The 21,695-nt window shown below is 40.1% G+C and overlaps 1 protein-coding gene and 1 long non-coding RNA gene across 2 annotated transcripts in view; one reads left to right on the forward strand and one right to left on the reverse strand.

Moving 5' to 3' along the window:
• Nucleotides 1–3,738: 3,738 nt before the first annotated feature.
• The window catches only part of LOC127583935 (uncharacterized), a 40,869-nt gene continuing 22,912 nt past the window's right edge, over nt 3,739–21,695 (reverse strand). Inside the window, exons 2-4 of the long non-coding RNA XR_007958315.1 lie at nt 6,817–6,909; nt 5,336–5,449; nt 3,739–3,946 (exon numbers count right to left, since the gene is read on the reverse strand). This is a non-coding gene — a long non-coding RNA (uncharacterized LOC127583935). The remainder of the gene's footprint in view (nt 3,947–5,335; nt 5,450–6,816; nt 6,910–21,695) is intronic.
• c28h15orf61 (chromosome 28 C15orf61 homolog) lies at nt 11,725–15,691 on the forward strand. The gene is made up of 3 exons (XM_052040368.1): nt 11,725–11,940; nt 13,777–14,115; nt 15,488–15,691. Exons 2-3 carry the CDS (start codon nt 13,779–13,781, stop codon nt 15,613–15,615), a joined length of 465 nt encoding a protein of 154 aa, XP_051896328.1. The 5' UTR covers nt 11,725–11,940; nt 13,777–13,778; the 3' UTR covers nt 15,616–15,691.

Consider the following 21,695-nt stretch of genomic DNA (forward strand, 5'->3'; position numbering starts at 1 on the left):
CCAAAGTGGCATCTGTGTGTGGAGCCAGAGGATGTCGCTGAGGTCTTAAATGAATACTTCTCGAATGTACTCACTAAGGAGAAGGACATTGTTGTTGGAGAGTTCGGGGGTGGGATGGTGGCAGTCTAGACAAATTACAACTGAAAAGGAGATCTTAGATGTCTTAGTGAGTTTAAAGGTGGATACATCCACAGCGCCTGATGTCATGTATCCCTGGTTGCTATGGGAAGCAATCAGGAGATTGCTGGAACTCTTATAAATTCTCTCAAGCATAAAAGAGACGTCAGATGGCTGGAGGATAGTGAATATAGTCAAGAATTGTTTATCTATTTGGAAGCTTGAGACCTATGGTGTACCACAGGAACCAGTGCTGGAACCCTTGTTTGTTATGTACCTGAATAATCTGGATACAAATCCAGAAGTATGATTATCAAGTTCACAGATGACAAGGGGATTTGTGGTATTGTTGATAATGATGAGGGTGGTCTTTGGCTCCAGAACAATATTAATCAGTTGGTAAAATAGACAGAGAAATATCAGATGGACCTTAAACCTGAAAAACGTGGGGAGATATATTTTGGGAGGACCAATTAGGCTAGGATATAAAGAATGAGTGGTGGGACCCTTGGAGGTACTGAGGACCTTAGTGTACACGTCCAAAGATCCCTGAAGGCAGCAGCACAGGTACACAAAGTGGTAAGGAGGCACGTGGAAACCTGCCTTCATAAGCCGTGGTGTAGAACGTAATATCAGGGTAGTCATGGTACACTATATAAATCACTAGCTAGGCCACAGTTGGAGTATTGTGTGCAGTTCTGTCATCACATTACAGCAAGGATGTGATTGATGCACTGGAGAGGGTGCAGAGGAGATTCACCAGGATGTTGCCTTGGGATGGAGTGTTTCAGCTATGATGAGAGACTGAATAGGTTGGGTTTGTTTCCTTTGGAAATGGAAGGAGGACCTGATAAAGATTCACAAAGATGGATGGGATTATTAGTGAGAAATTTTTCCCCTTAGCAGGAGTGTCAAAGAACAGAGAGCATAGGTTTGAGGTAAGGTGAAAGAGATTTAGATGGGTTTGAGAAAAAAAATTTCATCTGGTATTGTTGAAACCTGGAAGGCACTACCTGAGGGGTGGTGGTAGCAGAGACTCTCACAACTATTTAGATGAACACTTGGATCACCATGGCTGAGAAATGGAATTTGTACAAATGGCTACTTGATGGTCGGCATGTGCACAATGGGCCGAAGGGCCACTTTACATGTTGTTAGACTCTATGATCATAGTGTTTGAGGTCCCCTGGCACATCCTCCTCTCCCTCAGCTGGGAAGAAGAGATTGTGAATTTGTGACTAAAGTTTCTCTCCATTTTCTCCCATGGCCTTGTCATTTTTCCAGTTGACCTTTTTGACTTCTTGTCAGTCGAGGTGACAGTGGAGCAGAACTGAATAGTTTGCTGTGAAATGGAGTGACAAGCACTGATTCTTCAAGGCATCATTTTCAGTGGGCTCTAACTGTCCCTCTCGTTCAGTGGGCCCACAACACAATCTCAGTGCAGACTGATGTCAAACAAGGCTGTGCAATCATCCAACAGTCTTCTCAAAATTTCTTGCTGCAATACTTCACCCTGTCTCTAATGCTACCTCCACTCAATGTCATTCCAACATTACTCATGGAACCGCAGTACGCAGACGATGCTTGCCCGTGACTTAGATAGACCAAGTTCAAAGTCATTGTTGACTGGTTCATTTAAACACATGAGAAAAGGACCTGAATAAGATCTCTACTCCTGATGTAAAACACAGTCCTCCAATAATAAGTGTGGCCCTTGAAAACTCAGACCACTTCTGAAGTTTCAAAGGTATATATGAGTGATGAAATTCACCATCACCTTTATGGTGGCAACACAGACTTTGGCTATCTGCAGAAGTGTCTGGAGATCAACACCCATGTAAAAGCTCCAGGTTTACCACACCACAGTGATCCCTGCCCTCTGTATATTCTTGAGATGTGGACTACCTACACAAGGCACCTCACATACTGGAGAGATATCATCAACAGTGTCTCTGCATAACCCTAAATCTACTGGCAGGATAAGTGAACAAACATCAGCATCCTCTCCAAGGCCAATATCCCCTGATTATGTTTGGGCCACATCTATCATCGGTCTGGCTTCAGAGACTCTAAATAAATCCTCCTTTCTGAGCTCTGTCACAGCAAGAGATTCCCAAGTGGACAAAGAAAGAGGTTCATGGATATTCTCAAAACCCTACGTGAAAATGTGTAACCTGTCCACTGGCTCCTTGGATTCTGGAATCAAAATGGAGAACGAGCATTTGGGATGGCATTGGGAACTTTAATCTATTCATCATGAGCACATGCTAGCCAGCGTAAATGGCAGAGAGAGTGCACCACCTTCCAAATCACCAACCCGTCCTGTCAAGCACTCCTGCCCCACCTATGACAGAATCTGTGACTCCCATGTTGGCTTCATCAGCCACCTCAGAAACTACAGAACTGGGTGTGGAAGCAAGTTGTTCTCCACACTGAGGGGCTGTCTTAAGAGGAACAAGCAGCACTTGGTCACTGTGATCCCATTTACCAGATCAGCAAGAAGAATTTTGTTCATTGTTCATACACTCTCATTACTACATTCCTTTGTGTTCCTTGCAGGGCAACATTTGCAGTAAAACAGTAGTTTGTTATGAACGTACTAAGCTTCTGGACAATACTTTGTGTTGGGACCTTGCAGCCTAACAGCATGAACATCGAATTCTCCCATTTTAAGTAAACAACCACCCCTCCCGCTACCATGCTGCTTCTTTTCTTCCCTTTCCTAGCCCCTTTTTTCTCCTCACCTTTTTCTTTTCTCCCCCCTCTCTTCCACTCTCCCCATGGGGTGCCTGCCTCCATACCTTTGACCCATCCCCTGGTGGATCTGCTCTCCCCTCCTCCCCCACATCTCCCTATCACTATCTCTTACCTGCATCTACCTATCACCACCCTGTGCCCACCCGCCTCCCCTCTTTTGTCCACCTGTCACGGCTCTATTCTTCTCCCCTATATATTGGACTTCCCCTTTTCCTATCTTCAGTCCTGAAGAAGGGTCCTAACCTGAAATGTTGACTGCCTGTTTTTCTCCACAGATGCTGCCTGGCCTGCTGAGTTCCTCCAGCATCTTATTGTTTTTTCCATCTAGATTCCAGCATCTGCAGTCCTTTGTTTCTCCTGTACAATACTTTCACTGTCAATCAATAATTCTTTCAAACCTCAATCCATTTAGCAAGGGACTAACATGCTGGGTGTTGATTCCATCAATATCAACAGCACCCTCAGAATATCATCATTCTGTGGATAAACAAGTATTATCACTGGATATCCACACACAAGGTAACACCTTCCAAGTCTGTTATTGAAAAAAAAAGCACAAATAATTAGCATTTAAAAGTTTGATTGTGATTGATGTTGGTTTGATGAATACAATTTGTAGTTCTCAATGGCCATTTGTCAGGGTTTTGACCATCTGATATTGAAGTGAAAGAAACAGTGGCTTTTGGTGTCTTGCACTGCAGATCCTTCAGAGCTCCTGGGTACCAAAGTGGTTACTGTTTGCACAGGGAATCCCTTCCTTGAGTTTCCATTGATTGATTGAAGTGAATAATACATCTGTAGTTGCAACAGCAAAAAGAAACCGAAAGTGGATAGAAGGCGGATGTGTTGACGAGGAGAGCGGTACCAGCCACTGTTCCCTGGAGCTTGCTGGGGATAAGTCAGGAATTGCTCAAAGGTTTGTCCTCAGTTTTTATTTGCCATCTCAGGTGATGGCAAGGCTGTTCCAGGGGTATCAGTTAAGGGCGTGGGCCGATTGCACCATCTGGGACGGAACAAGCTTTTGGCACCAGCTTATCTTTTCTTGTTAAGCTTATTCTCTTTCAGCACATATCTATGAAAAATAATAATTTAGAAGCTTAGCTACATGTTTATCTTCATTTACAATACCACCACATTTTTGTTTCCACAAACAACCCTGGATGTGTTACAGGCATCAAGGCAGTCCAATTATCCTCAGCTGACCAGATTCAGGAAGGGGGAATCTACCAGCAGTCCATTTTCTCTGCTCATTGTACTGTGTGGTCAATTGTTTGACTTCTTTGAGATTAATACAGGGGCAAGGAAATTTAGATAAGGGTTTCAGAAGGAAGAAATTATTCAGTGAAAGTTTTACTGATGCACTGGTGATTTGAGAGAATTAAAAATACCCTTTGAGTACAGTGTGACAAAGCAGCTTAACAGATATTCATTTTACAGGCAGCAATTAAAGATATTGAAGTAATCCTTGGAGTTACAATAGTGAACAAATCCAAAGAAGATCGTTCAGCCCCTCCATTAGAAGTAATGACATGAAGAACCTAATTCAGAGGACCTCTAGATATTGGACTGTAAATTACTTAACTCCAGTTCTATCTCACTGGAATCCTGCACTATTGTAAGCGATCCAAAAACAAAAGTCTAAATGTGTTTCACTGTTGCAGCTTTGTATTCATGGAAGCAAAGGAAATAATTATTAGAATCTGTTTTTCAATCAGGATATTGGTGGAAATGATCAAAACTTAGTCAAAAATGGCAATTAAAATGTTAAAGTTGAGATAAACAATGATTTGGGTTCTGCTGTAAAAAGTATTATATTCTTTGTTTTCTCATTCTCCCCACATCCCAAAGTGAGCAATCTACTTCCAGCTCTTTCTTTGAAACCCCCCAATAGGAGATGATCAAAACCAATGCAAAATAAGTGAATAATACATTATTAAACGGGTTAACTCTTGGAGCATCCTATCCCAACATAAATTTGCAGATAGTTAGCACTACCAGCATTGTTAATGGGCTTCTTTAGTGCACTATAAGAGAGAGGAGAAAACAATTCACATTAAGTGTTCTTCTGCAATCACTGGCAATCCAGTGTGCCCACAATCAATTGTGCTGTCAAATTTATTCAATATCATGAACTAGTCTAAATCTTGTCTTCAGTCAATATTTATACAAGGTTACACTCACTGAAGATAGTGGTCTGGAAATAGTTAATATTTCACCCCATCCTTGTCCGAGGTACTGAGATTAATATTGGGGCTTTACTGCCACACTGGATGTAATTGGTAGCATAAGTTAAACAACAAATTGAAAGAGGTTTTGTGTTAGAAACCACATCATTTCTGCAGAGTCCTACCACATCAGGACACATCCAGTTTCCTCCTTAAATTCACCTGATCACTCAAAGATACATTCCTCTTTCATTGCATACCTACCACTGTTTTGGATAGATAATACCCTTCAATACCTCAGCAGCAGAGGAGTCATTGTTCCCTGCCAATTATTTGATCTCAGTGTATGAATCGCCACCGCTTTTCTTCAGGGGTTAATTGAGCCCACCTCTACTGGTCTCGTTGAGAATCTGTCATTAAGAGAATCATATAGATAATTAACATATCTTGAGAGAACATACAATACTGGCTTCACCAAATACAAGATGATCACTTGGCCTGAGTATATTCCATCTATCTTATTAACATAATTTACAATAGATGTCTTTCACAAAATATTAATTATTCATCTGATTACAATATTCCACTATAACAACCTTTTCCAAACCTTAGAACTAGTCAGCCAATTACCATATTGCACAATAACTCCCACCTTCTGTATCAGAGTATTATTCATGTAATTATAACAAACACAGCTGATCCTATTTGGACCGTACTGTAGCACCTTCGATGGTTCAGTTTAACAACATGGCCCTGGTGTTATTGCTGTAGGTAGAAATCAACCATCAACTAACCACCCACCCCCCCACACCACCCACCAAGCCACCAATATTTCACATCAAAATGACTGTGGCAATCAGAACATTAATACTCATATCTTATATAGAACACATTCCCAATTTCTCCATTCTTTCTGTCTGGCAGGCTATTCTTCCAGTTCTTTCTTTGCTGCAGAAGTTATCAGACTTGCACCTTAGATCAGAGATCTTATCTGTAAGAGTCACAAGAGCTCTGTCTCGCTCCCTGATGGGTACCAGAATAACTAGAACATTCTATGGAAACCATAAGCAATATTATCATTTCATTTTATGCCTCCTTTTATTATCACTAAACATGTTCATTAGTTGAGCTGCATTAAAAAATGAGGCATACTTAAAAAAAAATGCAGGGGTTGCTGGCACTGTCCAAACAAGTGTCCTAGCAGTATTACTAGATTACACCAGTAACTATCCATGTTAATAAAATGGCAGGTAAATCTAAACTCATGACAATGGCAACAACTAAGTCCACTCAACAGGTTCCCAATATTGAGAAATCCTGGCACATTTAAATGGCTGTATAAATGCAGTTTGCATTCACAGGTTTAGCATCGGACTGAAGTTAGGCCATGCCCAATGAAAGTACAGGCAGAGAGGTACTACTGAATATACTCACCAAACTGTAGTATAACTCGTGCAAAGAGTCTGGCACTATGCTTAACAATTGTCTCTATTTGTGCTGTACATTTTGTGTTAGAAAAAAGAGCAGATATTTTCTGTAGAGTCTCCACTTGTCTGATAAGGGACTCTATACAAAATACCTGCATTTGACAGGCAGTTTCAAAGCTCAGATGTCCAAATCAGGGCTGACTGACAGCCAGTGGCAAGCTTGCAGAGCTTGTTATAATGTTCAGGATTGTGCAGCAATTCAGATGAACAGAGTTCCCCTATAACAACAAATTACTGAGTGGTTCACTCAGCAAATGAACCCTTTTCCCTGAACGAACCATTCTAATTACCTGAACTTTATTGTACGTTCCTTCATGGCAATTCTGTCTTGAGCTCCCAGGACTTTCAATTAGTAGCCATGGTCTCGAGCATAGACAACCATTCTGCAAAGACCAATATCAAAAATGTAATTTATGTTTAAAAAAAGTAATATTAAGCTTAGTATTATTTCCTAGTGAACTGACCTTTTAGTGTTTTTCTAAATTAGATTATTACTATTTTACTCATGAATTTGCAACAGAACTAAATGTATTTAAGGATTCAGTGACTTTGCAGTCACATTGCTTTCAATAGTACCTCTATGAAACAAAATGTTCTGCCTTGATTCCAGTAGCTCACAATTACTTGCACTACCAGACCTACATAGATGCCTTAGATCTAGAGCTCTGGTGAAATGTATTCACTGGAGTTTTTAAAATCACATGATCTCCTGCAGTCCTGTCCCCATTATCCCACTACTCTCCCAACAAGCCTATCCTGATTTCCCACAGACTACTGGAAAAGGGAAAGACACTTCATTGTTTACCTGCATGATTCTTGACAGTCACAGCCTTTTTTTTTAATATATCATTAATGAACTGAAAAGTTCAATGCAAATTAATCTTCCAATGACTTTTTGTTCCTTGAGAGCTGTGTCTCCAGATTCCTGCATCTTATGTCTCCAGAGATGATGGTATTGGAACACAGTGGGTGCTCCTAGATGTATTCAGAGGTCAGGATATTTGCAGGCAGAGAATTGAAATTCAATGATTTCATTAAATTTAACATTTGAAGGTAGAATTAGTAATGATGGCCACAAAACTACCGGGTTGTCACAGAAACTCATCTGGTTTGTTACTGCCCTTCTTGGAAGAAAATCTGCTTTTTGGATACCTGTTAAGCCAAAGACTTATCAAGTGAAATAAAAGATCCTCTGGTAGTATTTGAATAGCAGCAAAGGAGTGCTCCCAAATGTCATGAGCAATACTTTTTTTCTTCCACCAACATCATTAAAAGTGTCTGATTAATTATCTGTTTGTTATTTGTGGAACCTTGCTGTGCACAATTTAGTTGTCACCATGTTTCTCTACAATATAATGGTACTTTCTTAAACATTATTTCACCATCTGCAAATGTACTGAGATTGTGAAAAGTGCTATATAAATGGAAGTTGTTTATGACTTTGGTTTTATATTTATTGAAAATTTAAGGGATATTTGTCCCAATCGTACTTCCAGAGCAATCTGTTCTCTTGCATGGCAGCAAGTAGCATTTCCAAGTTACAATGGTAAAGCATGAAAGTGACCTCCAATTCCTATGTGGATGCTTACATACTGTTTAAGTTTAATATCAGATTGCAAGATATACACAGAAGTCGCAGTGTGGAAAAGGATCACTGAGTTCAAGTAGTCACAGTTGTCATTTATCTTTTCTCTATGCAAATACTCTTAATCATCAAACGTCGACTGTTTATTTCCCTCCATAGGCGCTGCCTGACCTGCTGAGTTCCTCCAGCATTTTGTGTGTGTTATTCATCGTTAGTACTGCCTATCTTTTTCAATCTTTTTATTGAATTTCAAATTAATTTCAAATTAATATACATAACATTAGTGATTATACACATGGTGCGAAGAGATCGGGATTACAATAATAAGTTGACATATACACTCACAGGGAGTTAAAATATATAATCTGGACCTCCCAGTCTCTTACTAAGTGAGCATGATACAAAAAAAATTTGAAAAGAAATTTAATTGTATGAAAAGAGAACCCCCAAATCAAAAAAAAAATAACAAACAAAAGCAAACCCAAAACTTCAAAAGATATTTCGGTTAAAAAAAACATTATTATGTCGTTAGCTCCACTCCTCTATATTCAAAAGTTATTGAAAGGGATTCGAAAATGGTCAGCTTATATCATATGGAAATACTGAATAAGTGGACTCCAAACTTCCTCAAATTTAAGCGAAGAATCAACAGTACAACTCCTAATTTTTTCTAAGTTTAAACATGTTATAGTTTGAGAAAACCATTGAAATGTGGTAGGGGGTTTCGGATCCTTCCATTTAAACAGAATGGATCTCCTGGCCATTAATGTAACAAATGCAATCATATGACAAGCAGAAGCGGATAAATGGCCAGAATCCATCATTGGTAACCCAAAAATTGCAGTAATAGGATGGGGTTGTAAATCAATATTCAATACAGTTGAAATAATATTAAAAATGTCTTTCCAGTATTTTTCCAAAAGAGGACAGGACCAACACATATGTGTCAGGGAGGCCACCTCCGAATTACATCTGTCACATATAGGATTTATATGGTGATAAAAATGGCCTAACTTGTCCTTAGACATATGGGTCCTGTGAACCACCTTAAACTGTATCAAAGAGTGTCTGGCACACATTGAAGAGGTATTAACTAATTGGAGAATTTTCTTCCATGTCTCTGTGGGTAAAAGTATCTGGAGTTCTCTTTTCCATTCATTCTTAATTTTATCAAGTGTCTCTAGATGTATTTTCATAATCAGATCATAAATTATTGCTATCAAGCCCTTCTGATAAGGGTTAAAACCTAATATTTTTTCCATAATTTCAATTTTATATGGTATCGGAAAAGTAGGTAAAATAACTTTTAAAAAATTTCTAATCCGTAAATATCAAAAAAATGTGATCTAGGCAAATTGTATTTATTAGACAGCTGTTCAAAAGACAAAAAAAGTTATCAATGAATAAATCACAAAAACATGTTATTCCCTTCATTTTCCATAAAGAAAAAGCTAAATTAATTCTGGATGGTTGAAAGAAAAAATTGAATAGAATAGGACTTGATAAAATGAATTTATTCAATCCAAAAAATTTACAAAATTGAAACCATATTCGTATTGTATGTTTAACTATTGGGTTAATCATTTGTTTGCTCAATTTAGTAAGCGCAAAAGGGAGTGAGGCTCCTAAAGTAGAAGCTAATGAAAATCCTTGCACGGACTCATACTCAAGATACACCCATCAGTACTGCCTATCAACCTTTCATTTTTTTTAAAAACCTCATCAACCTAGCCAATCTAATCTTGAATGTACACCTACTTTCTGCCTCAACTGCTAATTCTAGAAACAAAATCTTACTTTTAGCAGTTCTTAAGTTAACAGTAATTACTATGAGAACACTCCAAATTAATTTCAAGAATATGATTCTAACATTATCATCTTAGATGGATTGTAGCTAGCTATCTGTGGGGCAGTGACAGAGCAGTGTTGTCTCAAAGGCTAAATCACAAGTTCAGGCAGTTATTAGGCAAGTAGTTAGTCCACCATTGGAATTAATATTAATCTTGACCCTGTTATGTTACTCACTTGTTTTAATTCAGAACCAATATTGCTATCTCAGTGACAAGTGTAAATGAGTGCAGAGATAAATGAAATAGCACATCTGCTGCAAGGCACAAGTGAGAGGTGGACACTAGTGGTAAAAGGGATATTGTCCTCTGTCAACATTACAGCTTAATACAGTACTGCTCCTTCCCATCACATGATTCACAATCACAAAAATACTTTGATTATGGGAAACTGTAGTTAAATTAGTGAATTTTAGCATTCCCTTTAACCTGCTAAGGGATAATCCTTGGAAAAGAACACTTTACTACTTTTATGAGTTGGACAAAACTTCCACATTATGCACCATGATTCCACATTAGAGCAGCAGTGGTGCAATTAGTAGAGCCACTGTCTCACAGCGCCAGGGACCTGGGTTCAATCCCTACCTCAGGTTGCTACCTGTATGGAGTTTGCACATCCTCCCTGTGACCAAATGAGTTTCCTCGAGGTGCTCCAGTTTCCTCCCACATACTCTTGGGTTGTTAAGTTAGTTATCGCTAGTGTGTAGGTGAGTTGTAGAATCAGTGGAAGGGAGTTGCTGAGAATGTGGGGAGAATAAAAGTGGGATTAATGTTGGATTTGTGTAAATGGATGGTTGATGATCAGCATGGATTTGGTGCACTGAAAGGCCTGTTTCTGTGCTGTATCTCTCTACAACACCATCTGCCTGCAGAGTCCATGCCACGTTATTGTCAGTTATATCAGTTACAATATGTAGTGGCTTCAGGCAAGGAGTATTCAAAACCTATATACAAAATAAATGAAAGACACTGTGATGCTGGAGGAACTCAGCAGGCCAGGCAGCATCCGTGGAGAAAAGCAGGCGGTCAATGTTTCAGGTCAGGTCCTGACTGCCTGCTTTTCTCCACAGATGCTGCCTGGGCTGCTGAGTTCCTCCAGCATCATCTAGATTCCAGCATCTGCAGTCCTTTGTTTTCTCCTCCCCTAAATACAAAATTCTTCATTATGCTGAAGAAATCTAAAGGATTATCTGTGCCGGGGTTCAATGGAGTTGTAAAAATTTGCTTTCCCTCCCCTACTGCCAAGAATTTGAGTTTGAGACTTTAAATATGATTTAGTTGTTTGGGTGTAAAACATAATTACTTTTGCAAACAAGGACGTTAAAATATTTACTTGTTCTCTCTGAACAGAATGATTCTTAGCTCCACAGTGCCAGACTATTAACTTCTCAACTAAATATTCAAAATATAAAGCATTTATTGTATAAAATCGTAAAACTGGGAGAGTTTGAAATAGATTAATCACAAAAATCGAAAGCTTTTGTAAAACCTGAATAATTTTCACCAGAAAATGTCAATTTTCCCCAATTTGATTTGAGTTTGAATGTAAATTAATCGTTCTTTTGGTTTAAAGAAAAAAATCGACAATCATTAAATTCTGTCAAAGAGAAATACTAGTTCAACCGAGGAGCACATCTGCTCCAGTGGTTTCAAATGCTCATTGATTTTGTCCAACTGTTGGAACCGCATCAGGACGGGAGGCGGTAGGAACCATCCGACTGTGGAACCAACGTGTGGAGGAGCTGCGGCTGGTGGGAGTGCGAGTGCGGAGGGTACGAGGATGCCATGGTAACGGGGGGACGGGCAGGCCTCCGCTCCGGGCAGGGTGTCTCCAGGGCCGGAGGAGACCGATGAGGGGCGGCCGGCTGCCTGGCCGGCCAGGGATCCGGCGCTGGCGTGAGGAGGGACGGTCCGTCACACGCAGCGAGTCACCGTCAGCTGGAGAGCGTCCTCCTGGGAGGTGGAGGGAGCCGAGCCCAGAGGTAAAGGGGGGCTGGGACCACCGGGTCTGGGCTCACTGTGGCTCTCAGCCTAGAACATCATTATTTGTGGTTATAACGCGTCAAAATGTTCCCTCAACTGTTGCACTGAGCCAGGCTTTCCCCCTCTTGTCCAAACATTCAACATCATGAACTTAAAGTTTGAAATACGCCAATAGAAAGTGTTTGTCAGGGCTAATTTATAATAAACTCTATAATCATAAAGCTAGCACAGGCGTGATGGGCCGAGCGGTCTTCTGTGCAGCAGCTTTTTATGATGGCACCTTTCACCAGATCGAAAACAAAAACCAGGGCCGGTATTTGGCCACTGGTTCTTGGCAGACACGGTGCCCAACGTGTGCAGAAATGGCCAGTGAACGTTTCTGATTGTGCAGTTTGAAAGATTAATTTTCACAGAACACTGGAGAAAACATCTGTCCTCTCATCTCATCACAGGCCCAGGGACAGAGTCCATTACCATGCCTACTTTGTCATATTGACCTTGATCCTATGGAGTGACAAGAGTTGGTTCAAGGGGCTGCAAAACCTCTTCCTCCTCCTACTGTTCCAATTGTCCCCTCCTGAATTTGGTAAAATCCACAGAGAAATGAATCGAACATAGAGCAGTAAACAATCTGCTGGAGAAACTCAGCGGGTCGAGCAGCATCTGTGAGAGGAAAGGAATTGTTGACGTTTTGGGTCTTGATGCAGGGTTTCAACCCAAAATGGCAGCACTTCGTCTCCCCTCACAGATGCCGCTCGACCCACTATGTTCCTCCAGCAGATTGTTTTTTGTTCCAGCTTCCTGCATCTGCAGTCTCCTGTTTCTGAATTGAACATGGGATATTTATTACTCTAATTTTTTTTTAAATTTCACCCCTTTTAGAAAAGAAATGATCCCTACAAAATATTATAGCTGTTGTAAATCTGAAATAAAAACAAAAACAAAAAAACAATTACTGGAACCATTAAGGACAGGGTACATCTTGTCGATGAGGAAGCCAGGACTATTTTTTTTCATCCACTAGCACATAATCTACACTGGGAGTACATCCAGGTCCGAGATGCACTTATCCTGCCTTGCAAACTCCTATTATACAGCCCACAAAGCCAAAGCCCTTTCCTTTCTTCTGACCTGTTCTGAGCCTGGATCCAGAACCCACAGCTCAAGGGATGGAAACAATTGATTAGATGGCTTTCTGTCAGGCAGATTCATGCCATGTGCAAAACTATCACTTACTTTGAATATGCAGTTCCATGTTTATTGGAGGAACATTCAAATGGTCAATAGTTAATGTTTATCTGTCCTGGATTTGTTCAGAAGCATTTTATATTAAATTTTCATGTTAAGTTCGCCAAAAGTAAAAAAAACTTATATCACCATAGATTGAATTCTTCCAAATCTATGTTGTAGATCAAGTTACAGGACCATCATCAACTTGAAAATCTACCTAAAACTATTGTACAAAATGCACAGAGGGTGTGATTATCTATGTAGCTCAGATCATTACACTAAGTAAGCTCAGTGACAGCACCATTTAACGCTGCTCCTGATGCTCACACATGGAATACCATTCTTCAGTAAATCATTGAAGTTGCAGAAATGCAATTTCAGTTTATTGAAGGCTTCCTTTGAATCTCTGTTGTCAGCAGCTGGAATCAACTGCTCACAGTAAACATTGCTATTCTCCATCTATATCCTCCAGTTTTACACATTGAGTGCCCATTAATTTCTGATATTTTCTAGTGCAGAATCTCCTCTGAAGGTACAATCCATATTTTCAAATAACAATACTCTCTTGATAGCTCACTAACTTTGAAACTTTTTTTCCCCCACAGCAATGGCTGTGGTAATGAAGAGGATCCATGGTGCCCTACTTAAGATAATCTTTCACTCCTTTGGCTCCAATATTGCAAAGCCGAAAGCATCTGATGTCCTAACACAGCATTTACTTCAGAGAAATTTTCCTTATTGGACGTCATACTTTGTTAAATACAGTTCTGTGGAAAATGATCAGTTTGGACTCTCACATTTTAACTGGAATGTTAAAGGAATCAATTACCATATTCTGAGGACAGGCTGTTTCCCGTACATCAAGTACCACTGCTCCATGGCACCCAAATACAACCTGGAACCACAAAACAAGTTTTTCACTGCACTGAAAGTTATTAACCTGGGTGAGTTATTGGAGAACTGAAAACTCTTGTGGCACTTTCAGACAGATTATTTGTAAAGACAGCAACATAGACTGCATTGGTAAAGAATTCTTTGGATGTAGAAATGTGCCTGAAATTATTTTACTGTAGATAGAAGAGAAAAACTGGGAGAACATTGAGAGAAAATTAAGAGGTTTGAGCTTGGGAAGTTTTGAGAATGGGTACAAGGTGAAAAAAGGAATGACAAAGCAAATTTTTTTATTTTAAGGATGTTCAGCAAGTGGAGAACAGAGAGGCCTAGAAATCCAATTGCAAAGCACTTTTTTCCCCAGTGATATGCAGATCAGCTGAAAAAACAACCACAACTTCATCAAAATCCTCCTACAATGCTCTTTAAGAGCCTAGCCAGAAGTTAATTCTCATCATTCCAAAGTGTCCTCAGCCCAACTTGGTTTTAACAGGACTGCTTGCTTCGCTATTGTGCAACTTGAGGGGAACATCCCTGAGCAGGCCCAAGCCCAATGCTGAGAACCTAATTCAAGTATGTACCTACTGCTCCCCTTCAAGCCCCTCACTTCCCCACCCTTGGCCAACCATTCACCACCTCATTCTCTACACCTTGCACTCCAATCACTTGAATCACCCAGGCCTGAATTATCCAAACCTCAGTCAAGTGCCACCCACCGATGTCCCCTAACTGCCCATAGCAGATCCCTTATTTATTGTTTGCTGAGATCAATTACCCCCCCCCCCCCCCCATTCAGAATTCATGATTTTCCTAACCCCTGCCTTTCGTTTCACCATTCTGACCCATTTTCCTCACTTACTCTGTAGTGGTGTGGAAAGCCTTACCCTTACACAAGGCCAATTTATTAGCATCCGATGTCTCAGCCCTGTGGAGGGGCTATTTAATTTTCAAGTGGCAGATTCATGGTCAAAATGGTGTCTAGCCTGATGTCTTTAAGAGTAATCATGAATGATGGAAGTTAGGACGTGGTGAACAGGAGGATGCTGTCAGAGGAGGGAAAGATGTCTGCAGACACGGAGTTGAACAAGTTTGGATGGGGCAAGGCCATAGAGCCGTTTGAAGTTAAAGTTGGGAAGAGAATTAGATATTGCAATTTTCACAAAGGAACTGGAATCAGAATTATGGAAGTGCTCTGAAGTAAGAAGATGGCATTGACCTTCTGAATGAGTTGTACTCTATTTGGAGGAAGGAGGCTGTCAAGGAATGTTTGTAAACTCAAATCTATGGACGACCGATAATTCAACAGTTTTTGAAAAGAGGAAAGTAATAGAATTTAACTGAATAAGAATGATGCAAGCCTCAGCACATTTGGAATATAAAGTAATCTATTTTTTCTGTTCCACTCTTCTACTGGAAACTGTACAGGTATCCCCTGTTTGGCCTATGGGATTGGTGCATGGTTTTTTGTCAGTGTCACTGAGGTTGTTCACACCAGTTCTGGTCCAGTGAATATCTACTTTCTCTACCAGGAAGATTTAAGAGCCAGACACTGAATATCATCCTGCGTGCAACTGGTCTTGAATTCACAGAGTGAGTGCAATAACTGAAAAATAAAGTATTTATCTGAAATAAAATGTAGCCTCCAGAATTTTTTTTAATACATAAAAGAAAGGCAAGAATGTCCTTTGTTAGACCTTTATTTTTGTGAGTGCTTTTGATGTACATCCTGGCCTTTCAAAATAAATAAATTCTATGTCACTGGGTATTTGGAAGGGTGAATCTTTCTTTTGCTGAGGGTTTCAGGTAATCTGAAACTGAACTCCATCAGACCTGTAAACTGTATTGCAAACAATTTGCTTAAATGCAAAAGTAAATTCAATTCACCACAAGCCTTCATGCTACCCATCCTGTGGGCCTCAGAGTAAGAATACTATCACATGTGTACAGGCAACTTTATGTTGCAAGTTTGAAAATAAATCATTTATGTATGATGGAGACATGAGACTGCTGATGCTGGAATCTGGAGCAAAACAAAAACCAACCTGCTTGGGGAACTCAATGGGTCAGACAGAGGGAAATGGACAGTCAACATTTTGGTTCGGGACACTTCACCTGACTGAAAGAACAGAGGGGAGATAGCTAGTATAAAGAGGTGAGGGGGAGGGGTGCGGCAAGAGCTGGCAAGCGATAGGTGGATCCAGGTGAGGAGGGGTGACTGGCAGATGGAGGAGGGAAGGGTGGAAATTGCGAGAGGCTGGGAAGCAATAGGTGAAGGCAACAGAGGACTCATTTATGTATAACACTGCCTACTGTTTCCTATTTTAAGTATTTCTTTCCTGACCCATTTAATCTTTAAAATGTTTGAAAATATTTTCAGTCTGAAAGACTTTACTCTTATAAACAGTCAGTAAGACTAGGGTTCCTTTCCCCAATCTGCTAGATTCACCCTGTATTTTTGATTCATTCTTGCAACTTGAATATTATCAGGTTTTCTTACTGCTTCTCACCTGCCCTTGAAGACATTGATGGGTCAGCTTTTTGAACCACTGATTTGTGTGTGCTGAAATGCCTCCAGTGCTGGTAAGCAGGGAATGAGGAAACATCAGCCTTGCAGTGGATATCACTGTCCTCTTCTCACTGACAGGTCATTAAGTGACCAGAGCAAACCTTGTAAATCTCATCCTGTCCAAATTACCCCATCCATGGATAATTGTGCACTCCAGCAATGGACCAGCTTGTCTCTGTGTTTCCCTCCAGATAATTCACAAGTTCATGGTGTATGAATGAAATTCTACCTTAATATACATCATCCACTTAAATAGGGTCTCCTTGGATAGCTATTACAGTGCTTCATTTCATCAGATCCCTACTACTCTGGTGCTTTTTTCCCAACTTATTTTCACCATTCTTGTCGTTGATCTAAAATCCCCAAACACAATTAATTCTCACTGAGATAGGTTCATTGCTTTCTTCTATAAGATTCCGCACCAAGCAATGCATCTCATTCTCAATGATTTCAACTTTCATGTCAGTTTGTCTTGTTCACTGTTCTGCAAGTTTATTGCCCTCGATCCTTCCTTAACCCTTCTTTACACAAACACAACAATTCTATTCATTGTCATTCTCATAACTTTGCCACCTCGTATGACCCATCCATCCTAGCAGGCTGCTCACAGCTAGGGTCTGATAGTTCCTTGTACTGTGACCCACTCACATCACCTGTCCCCCAAAAAACTCAATTCCATGTGTCCATTCTGGAAAGCTTCTTCCAAATCACTTGTATTTGCTTTTCTTTCCAAAATTGCAGCCTAGGACCCTCCAATCGCAATAACATCCTTGCAGCCATCGATCTGCTCTGTCATTCTTGCCAGTACTTCAAAGACAAAGTCCCCATTAAACCATTAATCAGTCATATCCTGGCCACTTTCTAGCACAGGCTTCATCTCCACCCCCTTAAACCCAAGGGAACAGACTTGAGTGGAAATGATGGCCCACTGGTTTAGGCTTCATGACTAGATCACTATTGGGCTTTGCTCTCATCTGTTAGTCATTCATTTTTCCTAAAATCCAAAGGTAACCTAGGGAGTCCTTCCTGTACTGCAGATTATCTTGCTTGTCTTGACAACCAATACTGAACGAGCAGCCATTGTCTTTGACTCGATCACAAAGTGCATTTACGAGCCAGCAGCTCCAATCCTCCCTCGATCATCCAACTGGCTCTGAACCAGATTGTTCACAACTTTATTATATTTACTTCCAAGATGGTGTCATCATTTTGGTGTCATCATTATCACTGCCTACTTCCATCTCTGTAACATCATTTGATTCCACCTCCTGCTCAGTTGAACCTCTAATCCATGCCTCCCTTACCTACAATTTGGACCAATGCAATACATTCTAGGTTGATCTCTCTTTATGTATGAACTTGGACTCATCCAAAACTGGGCTCTCTGTGATCCAAGGTCGTTGTCACATTCCTCCATCATCCTTTGCTTATTGACCTACATTGGATCCCAGTTAAACAATGCCTTTCAATCGTCACCAGTTTAAATTGTTCCATCAGTGCCAGCCATGCCTTCAGCTACTAAAGCCCCAAGTTCTGGAATTCCTTCCCTACCTCTCTTCCCTCCTTTTAGGATGCTTCTTTAAAACCTACCTCTTTGATCAAGCTTCTTGTGTACCTAATCTCCATTTGTGATTCATTGCCAAATTTTATTTGAGACTGCTGTGAAACACCATGAGATGTTTTGGTGTGCCAATAGTGGTAAATATTTACAAGTTATTGTTATGATTTTAAAGTGAGCCTCAATTTGGCTATTAATGATTCCACAGCAGTGGTTCTTACTGAGGATTCCATTATTCAAAGAGAAACAAAGAGTCCTAGTATCCTGAAACATTCCTCCCTCAGCTAAACAACCAAGCAACAGATACAGGTCTCAGGTTATATCTGTTTGTAGGATCCAGCAGTGCACACCATAATGACTGTATAATCTTATACAGCAATACCAACTGCACTTCAAAGTAATTCCTTGCACTTGACGTGCCTCGAGATGTTGAGACTGTTTATTAAATTCTCTTTTAAGACCCTAAAATCACAGTAGCATCTGTTATGAACAAAATTTAATGTATTTTATTTAAATGACAAATCTTCGCAGGTGTACAAGTGTGTTAACCAACAGTGGACAGTTGAATTCACTCCTTTCAGAAGTGTAAATGCACACTTTTGAGCACGATAATGTTCATTCATTGGCATTTAGCCTTGTCAGTGACTCTTCCTAAGTTCCCATCTCGAGTACAAACTGATAAAATGTTTTTTAATTACCAGACAGTGAATGTAGCCTTTCACTGAAAGGCTGAACCTCTTGTCAGCTAGCTTGTTTGATTTCTGATAATGTGCACTGCTGACTTTGCTTATCTGTTATTCAATAAAGACAGACAATGGGGCCTCCTGACCGCACAGTGATGGGCAGTCTCCTTTGAGAATGGGCCTGACAAACTACCGTATTGATTTAAACAATTCTCTGCTGCTTGCAGCACTAAAAACCAAGCTTGATTTCTTGCCTAACACTTCCACTGTGTAACAATTAAGCAACCGAAATAATTTCTTGTATTACATGAAAGTCAATAGACCTTGCACACCCCCAGCGTTGATCACTGTGAAGGATGGACTGGAGGCTGGCAGAGGTCAGGGGTTGGAATATAATCATATCATTCAGGGGATTAGTATTGAGAGCCCCCTTCATTAAGGTTCACTTCCCATCTATTGTTGGATGTTTAAAAGAAAGAGTGGCAATGATAAAGAGGATTGCTTTAATGTGAGCAGTGCAGTCTCAGGTGGCCCTGGAAGTTAATTGCCGGCAAGACTGTTTGCTTCCAATGCAAAATTGGAAGAAGACATAACAGCATCACTAACTAGAGCCTGACAGCTAAGAAATACAAATCTATACTGTGCTGTGATATGGTTGATTCCCTAAAACTGCAAGTGCATTCTGATTCCAAATTTTACATATTTTTTATATAATTGAAGCTTCAGTCATTTGTGCTGAAATTTTACTCTCAAATTTCTCATCCTGTCTGCTGATATTTCTGGTGTTAGTGTGCTATGTTTCGTATATTTAGTACTGGTGTTTAGTGCAGGCAGTGTTCTATCTCAACCTTGCCCAAGCAGTCATTCTCCATTGAAAAATATTGGTAGGTTTATGAAATGTGAGCCACTACATCCCCTGAAACAACACTCGCTCTGTCAGATGCCTTCAACAGTGCAAAATCTATGCCATCTTTGGTACTGTACTTGGAGAGTGCTGCATTGTTGGAGGTGCTATCTTTTAGATGTTAAATAAAGGTCGTTATCTATTGCCTCAGGAGAACATGAAAGATCCCATGTTCCATTGTGAGAATCAGGAATTTGCACATATTTTTGTCCTGACAAATATTTATACCTTACCAACATCACCAAAATATAACTTCAATTCTTCAGTATGCCAACTGGTAAAAAAGATAATACTTGATCCAGAAATACAATAGAATTCCAGCTTTGGACATCAGAAGGGTGGATAGATCATTGGGCATTACTAAAGAGCTTTTAGACACAGAATGGGTATGTCCTTAATGATCTTAACAATTTTATAATGAAGAAAAAGTGGTGCGAAAGTACACTCAGAACGCTTGATTCCTGCCTGTTATTCATTGCCAGTCTGTTCTTGATTGGTACTTTTCCAACTGTTATAACTTTATGGATTGTTCATTGTAGCTTTCTTCTTGCTCATTTGTATTTGAGATAGTGTCATTTAACTGAAAATTACCGATTATGTTCATAAAAAGCAGCCAATCAGGATTTTGAAGTATGTTACATATCTTGCAGTATTTCATTTAAGAAGTGTGAGAAAATGAAAGGAATGGACACTTCCTCATAATCTACACAAGTGCACTAGATACAAGACTTTTAATTATATAGATAAGTGCTTCTATAATCACTTTTCATGATAATGACTTACTTCAGTCATTAGCAAAGGTCCCTGTGGCTCTGACCTTGTTTTGAGTATTATTATTCAATTTCTTTTCCTAATACAATAGTTATCCTGACATTTATGCTCAATAGCCTTTGGGTGCAGAGAGGGAGGGTGCACAATCAGGAAATAATTTCATTATTTCATTTTTTTTTTGCCCTTAAGTTTACCTATATTGACCTAGAACACTTGGGAGATTAAATAAACCCACAACATTGCAATTGTATGTGGCCAATTGAGCTTCTCTTGATAAGTATTTGAAAACTCATGGGCTGAGAAATTCTATTGCATCCAACTCAGTGGAAGGTGGTTGTATCAGCAAGCTAATGACTGGTCATGGGCCTCCAGCTGCAAGACATGCCTAGATATGTGTGTTTTGGCAGAGGTGGTGGGTGGGAAGGAGGAGTTGTGAATAAGAGGGTCGGTATATGTCGGCCAAGGTTGGGGCCTGGATTGAGGCTGAGGTGGGGATCAGGGCTGAGTGTTGTGCTTTTGCTGTGGAAGTTAGGTGGATGGCTGGTGAAATAGGTAATGAAGGACCAGGCCTGGGTCATAGTGACTTAGGGGCAAGGTAGTTTGTGGGGGCAGAGGGGAGGTGCTGGTGTCACATAATGAGAGGGACACAAAGGCAAGCATGGGACCCACAGTGGTCCAAAACCAGCATTACGTTGTAAGTGGCTAGCTGTCAGAATCGAGTGTAATCATGGTCACCTGTGGGGCAACTTGGTCGTATTTTCCCCACACAAAGCTCCAAAAGGAGCACTGCAGGAGAAACAAATGACTTTGTCTGGTGTGTAATGGAGAATTATGCCTGTAAGAATATTTAGAATGGAGCAAAATGACCTGAAATGATTGCATCACATTTCAATCAGGTAAAGTACATTTACAATCATTAACAACCTGGGAGTGAAGCAGTTTTATGAGACCAAATTTCTGCACTATGTCTCCCTACGTTCCTGTTCTGTGCTTGGTAAGTTGAAGAACAAGGTGACTTGAGTGGGAACTCGGTTGCAGGGAATCCAAATTTTGATATGTGGAAGAATAGTGGCCCAAAAATCAAATCAGATCATCAAAATTATTCATTTTTAAATTTTTTTTTAAGGAGAGGAAAATTTTGCTCTTGCTGA

Source organism: Pristis pectinata, chromosome 28 (genome assembly GCF_009764475.1).
Source record: "Pristis pectinata isolate sPriPec2 chromosome 28, sPriPec2.1.pri, whole genome shotgun sequence".
In the NCBI taxonomy this organism is placed as follows: domain Eukaryota; kingdom Metazoa; phylum Chordata; class Chondrichthyes; order Rhinopristiformes; family Pristidae; genus Pristis; species Pristis pectinata.

What these genes read in the sequence shown, in the direction of transcription:
- c28h15orf61 (XM_052040368.1), top strand. Translation starts at nt 13,779, where the DNA reads ATGGCTGTGGTAATGAAGAGGATCCATGGTGCCCTACTTAAGATAATC. An exon ending in ACTGAAAGTTATTAACCTGG is followed by an intron (nt 14,116 to 15,487) that starts GTGAGTTATTGG and finishes GAAACTGTACAG; the next exon opens with GTATCCCCTGTTTGGCCTAT.